This window comes from Lutra lutra, chromosome 16 (assembly GCF_902655055.1).
Source record: "Lutra lutra chromosome 16, mLutLut1.2, whole genome shotgun sequence".
NCBI lineage: Eukaryota > Metazoa > Chordata > Mammalia > Carnivora > Mustelidae > Lutra > Lutra lutra.
Genome location: NC_062293.1, coordinates 41,553,988 through 41,568,280, shown reverse-complemented (window position 1 = coordinate 41,568,280; position 14,293 = coordinate 41,553,988). Strand labels below are relative to the sequence as shown.

Below are 14,293 nucleotides of genomic sequence, written 5' to 3'. Positions count from 1 at the left end.
GATAGGAAGATTATAAATTAAATATTAGAAACACTGAGTTTGAAGTGCCTACAAGATACCTGTATGGAGATACCAAATAGGCGTTTGAATAACACATTTGGTAATTGTGTTAGTTTTCTATTTCATGTAATAAACTACCACAAGCATACTGGCTTAAAACAATACAAGATTATTATCTCACAGTTTCTGTGGGTTAGGAATCTGGGCATTGGTTAGCTGAGTTCTCTGCTCAGTTCTCATCAAGCTGAAATGAAGATGTTGGTCAGGGCTTCAATCTCATCTGAGGCTTGGGGTCTTCTTCCAAGTGCACTGGTTGTTAGTGGAAATTTAGGTCCTTATAGTTGGGGGACTGAGGCCCTCAGCTCCTAGATGCTGCTTGTTGTTCCTTTCCATGTGGCCATTTCGCCCACAGCATGGTAGTTTGCTTCTTCAAGGACAACAAAAAGCATTTTTGCTGCTTTAGGACTCTTATGCTCACCTGGTTAGGGCAGGCTCATCCGAGATAATCTGCCTTTTGATTACCTCAGAGTCAACTGGTTAGGTATCCTAATTGCATCTGCATAGTATCTTTTGCCATAAAATATAACAATGATGAGAGGGACATCACATTATATTTGAAAGTCCTTCTCTGTCAAAGGGGAGGATTCTACAGGGTGTGTATAGTCTGGGGCTGTTTAAGCCATCAGCACTCATCAGAGTCGTTTGTCATCAGCAGGATAGTCAGTGAATATGTAAGATTGCCCAAGAGGAGCTACTTTTATACAGGGAGAAGAGAAGTGAGATTAGAGATTTTCAGAATTAGTGGTACCTGGAGGTTACATTTATTCATCTTTATGTTCAGCACCTACATTGCTGTCTGGCACATGGTAAATATTCAGTAAGTGTTTTGTCAGAATCCTTTGATCTCAGATTTTAAGAAATTAATATATAATGTATACAGTTACATTCACCTTTTTTTTTTTAAGATTTTATTTATTTATTTGACAGACAGAGATCACAAGTAGACAGAGAGGCAGGCAGAGAGAGAGAGGGAAGCAGGCTCCCTGCCGAGCAGAGCGCCCAATGTGGGACTCGATCCCAGGATCCTGAGATCATGACCTGAGCTGAAGGCAGCGGCTTAACCCACTGAGCCACCCAGGCGCCCCATTCACCTTTTTAAGAGTGCACTCAGGTTGTTTTTATTGTGGTAAAAAATACATAATATAAAGTTTATCATAACCATTTTGAAAAATTTTTCTATTTTTTAAGAATTTTATTTATTTATTAGAGAGAGAGAGCAAGAGAACACATGAGCGGCCAGGAAGCGGGGCGGGGGAGGAGAAGCAGGCTTCCCGCTGAGCAGGGTGCCTGACGTGGGACTCGATCTCAGGACCCTGGGATCAGGACTTGAGCTGAAGGCAGATGCTTAATCGACTGAGCCACCTAGGCACCCCTATCATCTTAACCATTTTTAAGTATACTGTTCAGTGGTATTGAATACATTAACATTGCTGTGCAGTCATTACTCCATCCATCCCCATAACTCTTTGTCTTGTAAAACTGAAACTCTGTACATATTAAAAAATAATTTCCCGGGGCGCCTGGGTGGCTCAGTGGGTTAAATCCTCTGCCTTCAGCTCAGGTCATGATCCCAGGGTCCTGGGATCGAGCCCCACATCCGGCTCTCCGCTTGGTGGGGAGTCTGCTTCCCCCTCTCTCTCTCTGCCTGCCTCTCTGCCTACTTGTCATCTCTCTCTCTGTCAAATAAATAATAAAATCTTTAAAAAAAAAAAAAAAAATAATTTCCCATTCTCCACCTTCTTTACCTCTGGCAACCACCATTATGCATTCTTTTGATTTTGAGTACCCTAAGTAATTCATGTAAGTGGCATTGTATAGTGTTTGTCTTTTTGTGACTGGCTTATTTAACTCAGCATAATGTCTTCAAGGTATATCCATGTTATGGCATATTGCAGAATAATCTCCCCCCTTAAGAATAATCTTACCCCCCTTGTTCCATCGTAGGTATATACCACATTTTGCTTATCCATTTATCTGTTAATGGGCACTGGGGTGCTTCCATGTTTTAGTTATTATCAATGCTGCTGTGAATGTGGTTGTACAAATATGCCTTTGAACCCTGCTTTCAATTTTTTTGTATGTATGTGATTATTTGTATATATATTTTTTGTATATATATGATTACCTCAGCGTCAACTGGTTAGGTTCCAGAAGTGGAATTGCTGGATCATGTGGTGATTCTGTTCTAAATGTTTCAGAGGTACTTCTATAGTGTTGGCTGTCCCATTTTTACATTCTTTTTAAAAAATTAGTTTGTGTTAGAGAGAGAGACAGAGAAAGAGCACATGCATGCAAGAGTAGGAAGAGGGGAGAGGGAGAAGCAGACTCCCCACTGAGCAGGGAGCCTGATGTGGGGCTCAATCCCAGGACGCTGAGATCATGACCTAAGCCAAAGGCAGTTGCTTAACGACTGAGCCACCCAGGCGGCGCCCCCTGCCCCCATTTTTACGTTCTCACCAACAGTGCACAAGGGTTCCATTTCTCTACATCCTTACCAACACTTCTTGGTTTTCTGTTTTTTTTTATAATAATCATACAAATGGTTGTGTGTTGGTGTATCTCATTGTAGTTTTGATTTGCATTTCCTTAATGTTTAGTGATGCTGAACATCTTTCCATGTGTTTATTAGCCATTAATATACATCATCTTTGGAGAAATGACTATTCAAGTTCTATGCCCATTTTTTTAAATTTTTATTTATTTATTTTTAAAATTTTTTTTTTTTAAGATTTTATTTATTTATTTGACAGACAGAGATCACAAGTAGGCAGAGAGGCAGACAGAGAGAGAGGGGGAAGCAGGCTCTCCACCGAGTAGAGAGCCCGATGCGGGGCTCGATCCCAGGACCCTGAGATCATGACCTGAGCTGAAGGCAGAGGCTTAACCCACTGAGCCACCCAGGCGCCCCTCTATGCCCATTTTTGAATTGGGTTTTTTGTTGTTGTTAGTTAGTTTTAGGAGTTCTCTATATATTCTAGATCTTAATCTCTTACCAGATACAGGATTTGAAAATATTTTTTTCCCATTCTGTGGGTTGCCTTTTTATTCTGCGGATAGTGTCTTCTGATGCACAAAATTTTAAAATTTTCTTACAGTCCAGTTTGTTTATTTTTTCTTTTGTTACCTGTATCTTTGGTATCATATCCGATAAATCATTAGCAAATGCAATGTGATGAAGTTTTTGCCCTGTGTTCTCTTTGAAGGATTTTTTTTTTTTTTTTTTTTTTTTAAGTAGGCTCTACACCTAGTGCGGAGCCCAATGCAGGGCCTGAACTCATGACCCTGGGATCAAGACCTGAGCTGAGATCAAGAGTCAGATGCTCAATGAATGAGCCACCCAGATGCTCCTCTTCGAAGGGTTTTATTGCTTTAGGTCTTCCATCTTCCGTCTTCCTTGATCCATTTTGAGTTAGTTTTGGTATATGGTGTTAGGTAAGGGTCCAATTTCATTCCTTTGCATGTGGTTACCCAGTTTTCCCAGTGTCCATTTGTTTGAAAAGACTGTCCTTGGGGCACTTAGGTGGCTTAGTTCGTTGGGCTTCTGCCTTTGGCTTGGGTCATGGTTTGGGTCCTGGGATCATGCCCCATGTCGGGCTTCCTGCTTGGCGGGTAATCTGCTTTTCCCTTTGCCCCTCTCCTCTGCTTGCGATCTCTCATGCTCTCTCTCTCTCTCAAATAAATGAAATAAAATTTAAAAAGACTGTACTTTCCACGTTGAATGGTCTTGGCACCCTTGTCAAAAATTATTTGACCATGTATGTGAGGTCATTAAGACAGACATACAGACCAAAGGAATAGAATAGACCAATTCCATTGGTCTGTATATCTGTCTTAATGCCAGTACTACAATGTTTTGATTACTGTAACTTTGTAGTACGTTTTCAAATCAGGAAGTGTATGTCTTCCAACTTTGTTCATCTTTTTCAAGGTTGTTTCAGTTAGTCACAGTCTTTTGAGATTCCATATGAATTTAGGGTGGGTTCTTTTATTTCTCCAAATAAGTCATTGGGACTTTGATAGGGACTGCATTGAATCCGTAGGTCACTGTGGAGTAGTATTGACATTTTAAGAATATTAAGTCTTCTAATCCATGAACATAGGATATATTTCTGTTTATTTATATTGTCTTTTGTTTCTTTGAGCAGTGTTTTGTAGTTTTCGGTATATAAGTTTCATGTCCTTGGTTAAATTTATTTTTAAGTGTTTTATTCTTTCTGATGCTATTATAAGTGGAATTGTTTTCCTACTTTCCTTTTTAGATTGTTCATTATTAGTGTCTAAAATGCAGCTGAGAATGCCTAGGTGTTTCAGTTGGTTAAGCAACTGCCTTAGGCTCAGGTCATAATCCTGGAGTCCCGGGATCAGTCGTGAATTGGGCTCCCTGCTCAGCAGGGAGTCTGCTTCTCCTCTGACTTCTTCCCTCTCATGCTCCCTCTCTCATTCTCTCTCTCTCTCTCTCTCAAATAAATAAAATCTTTTAAAAAACCTGAAAACAAATAAAATGCAACTGATTTTTATGTGTTGGCTTTTTTTTAATCCTGTTACTATGATGATTTCCTTTATCAGTTCTCACAGCTGTTTTTGGTGGAATCTTTAGAGTTTTCTACATATAAGATCATGTTGTCTCAGAACAGATAATTTTACTTTACAATATGAATGCCTTTTATTTTTTTCTTGCCTATTGCTCTGGCTGGAACTTTGAGTACTGTGTTAATACAAGTGGTGAAAATGGGCATCCTGCCTTGTTCCTGTTCTAGGGGATAAAAGCTTTCAGTCTTTCCCCATTGAGTATGATGTCTGCTGTGGGTTTTTCATATATGGATTTTACTATGCTGAGGTAGCTTCCTTCTATTCCTTTTCTTTGTTGAGTGTTTTTATCATGAGATGGTGTTTGGATTTTGTCATATGCTTTTTCTGCATCAGTTGAGATAAACCTGTGGTCTTTTCCCTTCATTTTGTTGATGTAACAAATTGCATTGGTTTTTCATATGTTGACCCATTCTTGCATTTTAAGAATAAATACCATTTAGTCTTGGTGTATGATTCTTTTACTATGTTGCAGAATTTTGGTACATTTTGTTGCAGATTTTTGCATCAAGATTTATAATAATCAGTCTGTAATATTCTCCTATCTTTGGCTCTGGTGTCAGGGTTATGCTGGCCTCAGAAATAAGTTAGGAAGCATTTTCTTCTCTTCAGTTTTTTTTGTTTTTTTTTTTTTTTTTTTTGGAAAAGTTTAGGGATTAGGATCAGTTCTTCATTAAATGTTTGGTAGAATTCACTGGTGAAATAATTAGGTTCAGGTCTTTGTTGAGAGATTTTTGGTCACTGATTCAGTTTGCCTCCAAGTCTATTCAGATTTTCTATTTCTTTGTGATTTAGCCTTGGTAGGTTTTGTGTTTCTAGGAATTTATCCATTTCATTTAAGTTTATTCAGTTTTGTTTTTTTTTTTGGCATATAGTTGTTCATAGCACTGCTTAAAATCCTTTTTTTTTTTTTTTAGTTCTATAGAACTACATCCTATAGAATGTATCCACTTTTTGATTTTAGTAATTTGAGTTTTATTTTTTTTTAATTACTCATTTTTAGAGAGAGAGTGAAAGCACAAGTAGGGGGAGGGGCAGAGAGCGAAGGAGAGAAGCAGTCTCCCCACTGAGTGAAGAGCTGAACACAGGGTTCATTCTCACAACCCTGAGCTCATGACCTGAGCCCAAATCAGGAGTTGGATGCTCAACCACCTGAGCCACCCAGGTGCAGCTAACCTGAGTCGTCTTCCTTTTTTTCTTAGTCCATTTAGCCAAAGGTTTATCAGTTGTGTTGGTATTTTTGAAAGACCAACTTTTGGTTTCATTGATTTTTTCCTATTTTGCTATTCTTATTTTATCTCTGCTCTCATATTGTTACCTTTCCTCCAGATTTGGATTTCACTTGTTCTTTTAGTTCTTTATATTGTTAAGTTAGATTGTTGATTTGGAATCTTCCTTGTTTTTAATGTTAAATGTTTATAGCTATAAACCTACCCCTCAGCACTGCTTTCACTGCATCCCACAAGTTTTGGCATATTGTATGTACTTTCATTTGTTGGTATTTTCTGATTTCTCTTGTGATTTCTTCTTGAAACAGTGGTTGTTTAAAAGTATATTGTTTAAAATAATCCAGTTAAAAATGGGCAGAAGACATGAACAGACATTTTTCTAAGGAAGATCTGTAGGTGGCCTACAGACACATGAAAAGATGTTCAACATTACTCACCATCAGGGAAATGAAAATTAAAGCCACAATGAGATATCACCTGACACCTGTCAAAATGGCTAAAATCAACAACACAAGAAACAATAAGTATTGATGAGGATGTGGAGAGAAAGGAATCCTCTTGCACTGTTGGTGGGAACGCAAACTGGTATAGGCACTATGGAAAACAGTTTGGAGGTTTCTCAAAAAGTTGAAAATAGAATTACCATGTGATCCAATAATTACACTCCTGGATATTTACACAAAGAAAACACTAATTTGGAAAGGTATATGTGCCTTGTGTTTATTGCAGCATTATTTATACTAGTCAAGATATGGAAGCAACCTAAATGTCCATTGATAGATGAATGGATAAAGAAGTGCTACACACACACACACACACACACACACCCCATGGATATACTCAGCCATTAAAAAGAATGAAGTCTTGCCATTTGCAACAACATGGATGAAGCTGGAGGGTATAATGTTGAGTGAAATAAGTTGGTCAGAGAAAGACAAATACCATATGATTTCACTCATGTGTGGAATTTAAAAAACAAAACAAATGAGCAAAGAAAAAAAATGACAAACCAAAAACAGACTTTTAAATACAGAGAATGAACTGATGGTCACCAGAGTGGAGGTGAGGGGTTGGGTGAAATGGGTGAAGATTAAGAGCACTTATCATGATGAGCACTGAATAATGTATAGAATTGTTGAATCACTATATGGTACACCTGAAACTAATACAACACAATGTTAATTATACTGGAATTTAAAAAAGCATATTGTTTAATTTCCACAATTTTGTGAATTTTCAAGTTTTAGTTTACTAATTTCCAGCTTTATTCCATTGTGCTCAGAGAAGATATGTTGTATGATATCTATCTTTTAAAAACTATTTCTATGTAATTTTTTGACCTGCTTGTGGTCATCCTGGAAAATGTCCCATATGTACTTGAGAAGAATGTGTATTCTGTTGTTTGGTAGGACGTTCTGTGATATTTGTTGGGCCTAGTGGCTTATTGTAGTTTAAGTCGTCTATTTTTTTCCTTTTTTTTTTTTTTTTTCTTTTTGAGATTTTATTTACTGGGGAGAGAGAGAGCACAAGCAATGGGGAGGGGCAGAGAGAGAGGGAAAAGCAGACTCCCTGCAAGCAGGGAGTCTGACTTGGGGCTCAATCCCAGGACCCTGCGCCCATGACCTGAGCCAAAGGCAGACCCAACTGACTGAACCACTGGTCAGGTGTCCCTAAGTTGTCTGTTTTCTCCATTATTTTGAGTGGGGTATTGAAGTCTCCAGCTATTATTGTAGAAGTAATTTACCCTTTAATTCTGTCAGTTTTTCCTTACACTTTGATGGTCTAAATATTATGTCTCCTTGCTGTACTGAACCTTTCATTAATATATAATGTCCTTCTTTGTCTCATAACTTTTTTTTTTTTGGTAGCTTTGTGGTTTTATTAACAAATATTACGTTCACATACATTGTCTATTCATTTTCTTGGCTGTGCAGCCTGGCATTGGGATTGGTGACTCTGATGGCCAGCTTGGCTGCTTGTTCCACAGTGGCTCTGCAGTTCTGGGAGGAGACATTGTGAGCAATCTCTTCATAGTAGGATTTGTTGCATATCAGCAGCACTTCAGGCTCTTTGACATTGTGAACTAGGAAATTCCGAAGCCATTGGATAGCATGTGCTTTGTTTTCTTAGCGCTCCCATAACCACTGTTGGGCATCAAGATCGGGCCCTTGAATCTTCTGTGCATCCTATTGTCAATGCCTGGTTTTCACCAATTGCGCTTAATTTTGACATATCGGTCTGACTGCTGCTGGATGAGCTTCTTGGTCCTCTTTTTAACGATCTTGGGCTTCACCAGTGGTCTGAGGGTGGCCATGATGCCTAGGAGGAGATGGCTGCCACCTCTGCAGGCAGTGCAGAGGAAGAGAGGGGAAGGTCCTTGTAACTTGTTTTGACTTAGTTTCTTTTGTCTGATAATTTGTATAGCTACCCCCACTCTCTTTGGTTACTGTTTGCATGAAGTACCTTTTTCTACCCTTTGACTTTCAACCTGTTTGTGTCTTTAGATCTCAAGTGAGTCTCCTATGGGCAGTGTGTGGTTGGGTTGTGTGTTTTTATTTATTCTGCCAATGTCTATTTTCTAATTGGAGAGTTTAATCCATTCACATTTAAGATAGTTACTGATAAGAATTTACTGCTATCATTGTGCTGTTGGTTCCCCTATACCCCATAGCTTTTTTTTGGTCTCATTTTCTGCATTACTGTCTTCATTTGTGTTTATTTTTTGCAGTGAATGTTTAAATTCTTTTCTCATGTCCTTTTTGTGTATTTTGCAGCTATTTTGTTTGTGGTTACCATGGGGATTACATTTAACATCCTAATGTTACAACACTCTCTTTTGAATTTATACCAACTTAATTCTGAGTTTTGACATTTAAATGGCATGTATTCATGTAACCATCATCATGGTCAAGATATAAGAAGTTTCAACACTCAGAAAATTCTCTCTTACCCCTTTGGCTAGTAGAGGAGGTGGTGGCAAATCCTGCGAGGAACATCTATTGTCTTTCAGGGGAGAGGTCTTTGATTGTTTTCAAACAAGTTTGGGGGTGCCATCGCTTAGTAAGCAGTAATGGGCCACTATGGTAGACAGAGAGGATTTAGGGGACCTTGGAAATAGGAGATTTTTGGGCCCACAGACTACTTATTTCCATTATATTTGTCTTACTCTTTCCCCTCAGGGCTCTGGTCTTGGCATAGCAGATGTGCCTTTTAGGGAATTTAACCTTTGAAGCCCAGCAACTCTGATAACTAAGTGTTGGTTCTGGTCTATGGGTTTCTCTGTCCTCCTTTTACAAGAGAGGAGACCGTCTTTATATACTTCCAGAGAGACCTTTGGCTTTCATACTTAGCTTCTATTGGCTGTGTTATCTTTTTTCCAGAGAGCAAAGATTTTAGTAATACTCTTTTAGTTTCATTGCTTTTGTAGTTACTATTTTTCCTCCATTGCCAGCTTTAAAACCCCTTCTTAGCATCTGCAGCCAGCTGCCCTGGAAGCCTAGAGCAGGATGTTCATTAAGGTTTCCTTTGGGATCAGCACCTGGGAGGAGGGAGGATTGGGCAGATGCTGAATTCATGGTGCAGTGCAGGTCTGGTGTTAGATTTGGCCAACCCCTTTTAGGAGCTCTGGTGCCAGAATTGGCCATTCTGAGTTGCCCAGAATTAGGTGTAGGTGTGTAGACCTTTATATTGCCGTATCAGTTGGCTGCTGGGTGTGAGCTGCCCAGGAGGGCTTTGACCTTGGCTAGGGTCATTCTCTGCAGGTGAGGCAATCCCTGAAGGACTGACTGAATACTTCTAGCAGTTAAGGCAACAAGTCCTTCCATGAAGGGGAGCTGGGCAGTGCCAGTGTGTAATTCCTCTGTGTCCACTAAGGGTGCTTATCTTCATTACTACTTTGCTTCTCCTTGATTTGGGTTTCATTTGTTGCAAAATTTGTTTTAGTTTTTTAGTATCACTATGAACTCATGGAGTTGAATACATATATTTACAAACTTTCTGTCAACTTAAACATATAGAAGGATGCACAAATATATGTAAATATACAGCTTAATAAATGTTGACAGAGTAAACACACCGATGTATCCATAAGGTGCTAGCAGTCCTTCCTCCTGCATTTCCTTCTAGTCATTACCTGTTCTTTCCAAGGGTCTTTACTATCCTGACTTGAATTTCTCATGTCTTTGAAATTTATGTAGCATAATCGTACAGTAAGTGATATTTTGTTCCAACTTTTCACTCATATTTGTGAGATTAAGCTTAAGAGTTGTAAGCCATTTATTTTTATAGCTATATAGTTTTTCTTTGAATATATTGCTTTTTAAAACCATTTCTGCTATTGATAGACTATTGGAGTGTTTTCGGTTTATTAACATGCTGTTATAAACATTTTTGCACATATATTTCAGTGGATATATTTACATAGATCTGTTGGGTGTATACCTAGTGGAATCGCTGAGAATGTATATATTCTGTTTTAGTGACAGTGTCAGACATTTTTCAAAATAATTACTGATGTACATTCCTACTAGTAGCGTTTAAGAGTTGTAGTTGCTTGGGCACCTGACTGGCTCAGTCAGAAGAGCTGGCAATTCTTGATCTCAGGGTTCTGGGTTTGAGCCGCACGTTGGGTGTAGAGATTATTTAAATAAATAAATAAACTTAAAAAAAAAAAAAAAGCATTCCAGTTGCTGCAGTTCTCCCATTTCTGTGGGATGTAGCCCTCTGGAGCTTCTAGTTAAAAATGGGGTTTTTTACTAGGTTCCTTCCACTGGCAGGTACTGAACTCTGATCATTTTGTTTTCCTGAGGCTGTGAGACTTTGAAATTCTGCTTTTTCAGAAGTTTTGGCTTAACTTTTAAGCCTTTTCTACTAGTTATGCATTTGAGGCCCCCTCGTGTCTGCAGTTTTGTCAGTTCAGCCCTCAGTGTCAACCCTTATCTCTGATGGTTTCTCTTTCCCTCAACAGAAGGACCTGCTTGGAACATGACTTTAGGGCACACTTTCATTTTCTGTTGCAATGTTATTTTTTTTTCTTATTATTTTTTTTCCTCATGGTAGCTTCACATGTGATTTGACCACATTCTTTGCTATTGCTCTTTTTTGGGGGGTGGGGTGGGGGGAGGGGCAGAGAGAGGGAGAGAAAATCTGAAGCAGGCTCCAAGCCCAGAGTCGAGCCCGACATGTGGGGCTCAATCCCACGACCCTGAGATCATGACCTGAGCTGAAATCAAGAATCAGTCACTTAATTGACTGAGCCACCCAGGTGCCCCTGCTGTTGCTCATTTATATTTGAAAATAGTTTTCCTGAATTGGTGGAGGGGAAATGTGAGCCAGGGTAGCTTTTTCTCTTCATGGATCTAGAGCTCTTCTATTTCATGAAATTGAATAAACCCATCATCTCATCCTTTCTGAGCTCCTTTAGCTTTCTTCCTCTTTACCACCTTTATCTGGACCTTGGTCCTTTGTCCCCAGTTGTCCCTGTTGTCAGTTTGGAGTGAATCTCATCAATTTCTTCTCAATGTAGGCTTCATCCTAAAAGGGTTCTTCTTCAGCTGGTTAGTTTAGAACTGTGCTGTCCAATGGTGTCCAATAGCTACTTAAAGTTAAATGTGAGTAAATTAAATAGAAGTTAACATTTGATTCCTCATTTACATTAGCCATGTAACAAGTGCTTAATAGCACATGTGGCTGCTGTATTGAGCATTGTTGATACAGTATATCACTGCAAAAACTTCTGTTAGATAATGATGGTTTGTTTAAAAAGTGTGCTCTCTTCTCAGGCCATTATGGTAGACCTTTTGTACTCATGAGCAAATTGCAATATACAAAAACAAAAACAAAACAAACCCCTATGTTTCAGCTAATGTTCTTATTTTTTTGGTCAGGTAATGTTCTTAAGATGGCCTGCTGTACTTTTGATTGAGAATGGAATAGAATTTTGGGATTTTCCTCAGATCCATCAGACCTTCTACTTCCCTCTGGTTTCTTTTGCAGAGATGCTTATACCCACCAGTTTTATAGCTCAAAGTGGTTTGTTCCTATTTTCTTGTATTTTGGGCTTTGTGGGGTGCATTGTCCGCTGTTTGACTGAATTATTCACATACTAATTGCATCTGAAAGCACCCTCAGAAATACACCCAGAAATAATGTTTAGCCAAATACCTGTACATCCTATGATCCAGTCAAGTTAACACATAAAATTAACCATTAGAAAGAGAGCTGGGGAGATTTACAAGCTATATTGCAGCCACTGCCTTTTAAAATTCTCCTTTCTTACACCTTTCAGATTTTTTCCTTCTGTAACCTTTAAAACTAACATGTAATTCTGTACCTCCTGTTAAGCCCTAGAAATGCTTCCCCTCTTTTATTCAGTATTTATTATCAAATCAGTGATCTATTATTAACTGACTAGACAAACTTGGGCATGCTACTTGGTCTCTTTCCACTTTTGGTTGCACTATTTAAAAAATCAAAATGCTAAGGGCGTCTGGGTGGCTCAGTCAGTTGAACATCTGCCTTTGGCTCAGGTCATGGTCTCAGGGTCCTGGGATCAAGCCCCACATCCTACTTCCTGCTCAGTGGGGATCTCCCTCTGCCCCTCCCCTGGCTCTTATTCTCTCTCTCTATCTCTCTCTTTCTCTCTCACTTGCTTTCTTACTCTTGCTGAGTAAATAAATAAGTATTTAAAAAAAAACCTCACAAGTCTTCTCTGTTAGCATTAGCAGGATCTAATATTTAAACAGTGGATACATTCATAATGCTTTCAATACAAAATGCTGCCTTTGAACAGAGCAGAGATGAGCTTCTTGGCAGTGCGACTTAACTCATTCTCAGATAAATGTAAATGTGGTCCCCTTAAAAGATATATATATTTTTTCCCATGAAACTTACCTGTCTCTTGTTCTCTTCCTCCCTCAACTGTGTACCTGAGGGTGGTCATCTTACCTGAGTTAGTCTTACTGTGTTTATTCTAGGTTATATAGCTTACTCTCATTTCTGAAAAATACACAGTTATTTGCCATTATTTATTAGAGGTCTGGGGCAGAGATGTTCTTGGTCTGTTCTTTGAATGCTGGAGTTCAATGTGTCGGGGAAAAGATTGTATGTATTTTATTGCAGGCATCCTCTGAAATAATTTTTAGCTACAAGGAAATAGCTCTATTTCTATGAGTCATCATCTCTTATGTAATACTGGGTAAAGTTTTAATTTTGTAGGTAGGTAGAGGTTTACAACTTTGAGAAAGAAAGCTGCAAAAATTGAAATTTCAAGAGGTTTAGATTTGCTATAAATGCTAATTTCTATTGAAAATTGGAGCTTGGGATACAAACATAGGTCACCGTGGCGGATAAAAATTTCCCTAAAATCTCATGAGTTTCAGTGAAAAATAGTTCTTTTTAGTCATTTTCATGTATAAGCTAACATTTTCTTTTTCCCTTAGCTTCCAATAAAAACAGGACAGCAGAACACGCATACCAAAGTCAGTACCGAACACAACAAGGAATGTCTTATTAATATTTCCAAATACAAGTTTTCTTTGGTTATCAGCGGCCTCACCACTATCTTAAAGAATGTTAACAATATGGTGAGTATTGGGTCATTGTTTTGTGGGGGAATTTGCTTTGGTTTCCTTCTGATTTAAAGACTTACAGCAACATACTTTAGAGTATGGAAAGTCCTTTTCTGTGGACTCTGGTTATAAACACTCATTGTGTTTTGTGAATGAGCACAGGTAACCTTTAACTTTCATTTTAGTTTTTGATTTTTTTTCTCTTAGATACTTCTCTTATTTGCGACCCTATCTTTTCTTTTTATTTTTTTGGAATTAGGATTTCATACAGACTTCAGGTCATATATAAATTGGTAACATAGTAATCTATTAAAATCTTTTCCTAAGCTGCTGCTTTGAATATTTACTTACTAGATTGTCTTAGTCCTAAGTAGACAATAAATAAAATATGACCTTGTAGTGTTAAAATGTGAGATTGCTTTTATGAAGATGCTGTTTTATTTCCTTCTTCCTGTAACCTGTGACAGATTCTATAGTAGAGATCCCATTGTTGAAATGATTTTCCTCAAATAGCAATTTCAGCAAGTAATTCCATGGTCAAAAGCTCACAGTTGCCTTTTTTCCTGTTTTATAAAACCTATTTACATTCCATAGACTTCAGGTTACCCAACCGGTTCTTTCTCTGAACCTTTGAACATCTCATTTGTCCCGACTCTCTCAGGGGATTCCTTCCTCTGTCAGTCCCTATCTAAAATCTCCTTCAAACTCAATTCAAAACAGCTGATTTGGATATTTCTTGATTAATTCCGAACTGCTTTTTCTGTCTTGAGCACTTCTAACCACAGTTTATATTGCTTGTATTAAGCTATGAGACTGACGTCTGGTTGTACATTGTGCGAATCAGTCTTA

At 38.4% G+C, this 14,293-nt stretch overlaps 1 protein-coding gene and 1 pseudogene across 7 annotated transcripts in view; one reads left to right on the top strand and one right to left on the bottom strand.

Annotated features, from left to right (window-relative positions):
* Positions 1-14,293, top strand: part of NF1 (neurofibromin 1) — a 265,097-nt gene that overhangs the window by 50,340 nt on the left and 200,464 nt on the right. For all 7 annotated transcript variants that reach the window (XM_047705866.1, XM_047705868.1, XM_047705870.1 and 4 more), the window contains exon 2: positions 13,316-13,459. In XM_047705866.1, the coding sequence (XP_047561822.1) occupies positions 13,316-13,459 (144 nt within the window). The remainder of the gene's footprint in view (positions 1-13,315; positions 13,460-14,293) is intronic.
* Positions 7,787-8,190, bottom strand: LOC125086613 (60S ribosomal protein L32-like; annotated as a pseudogene).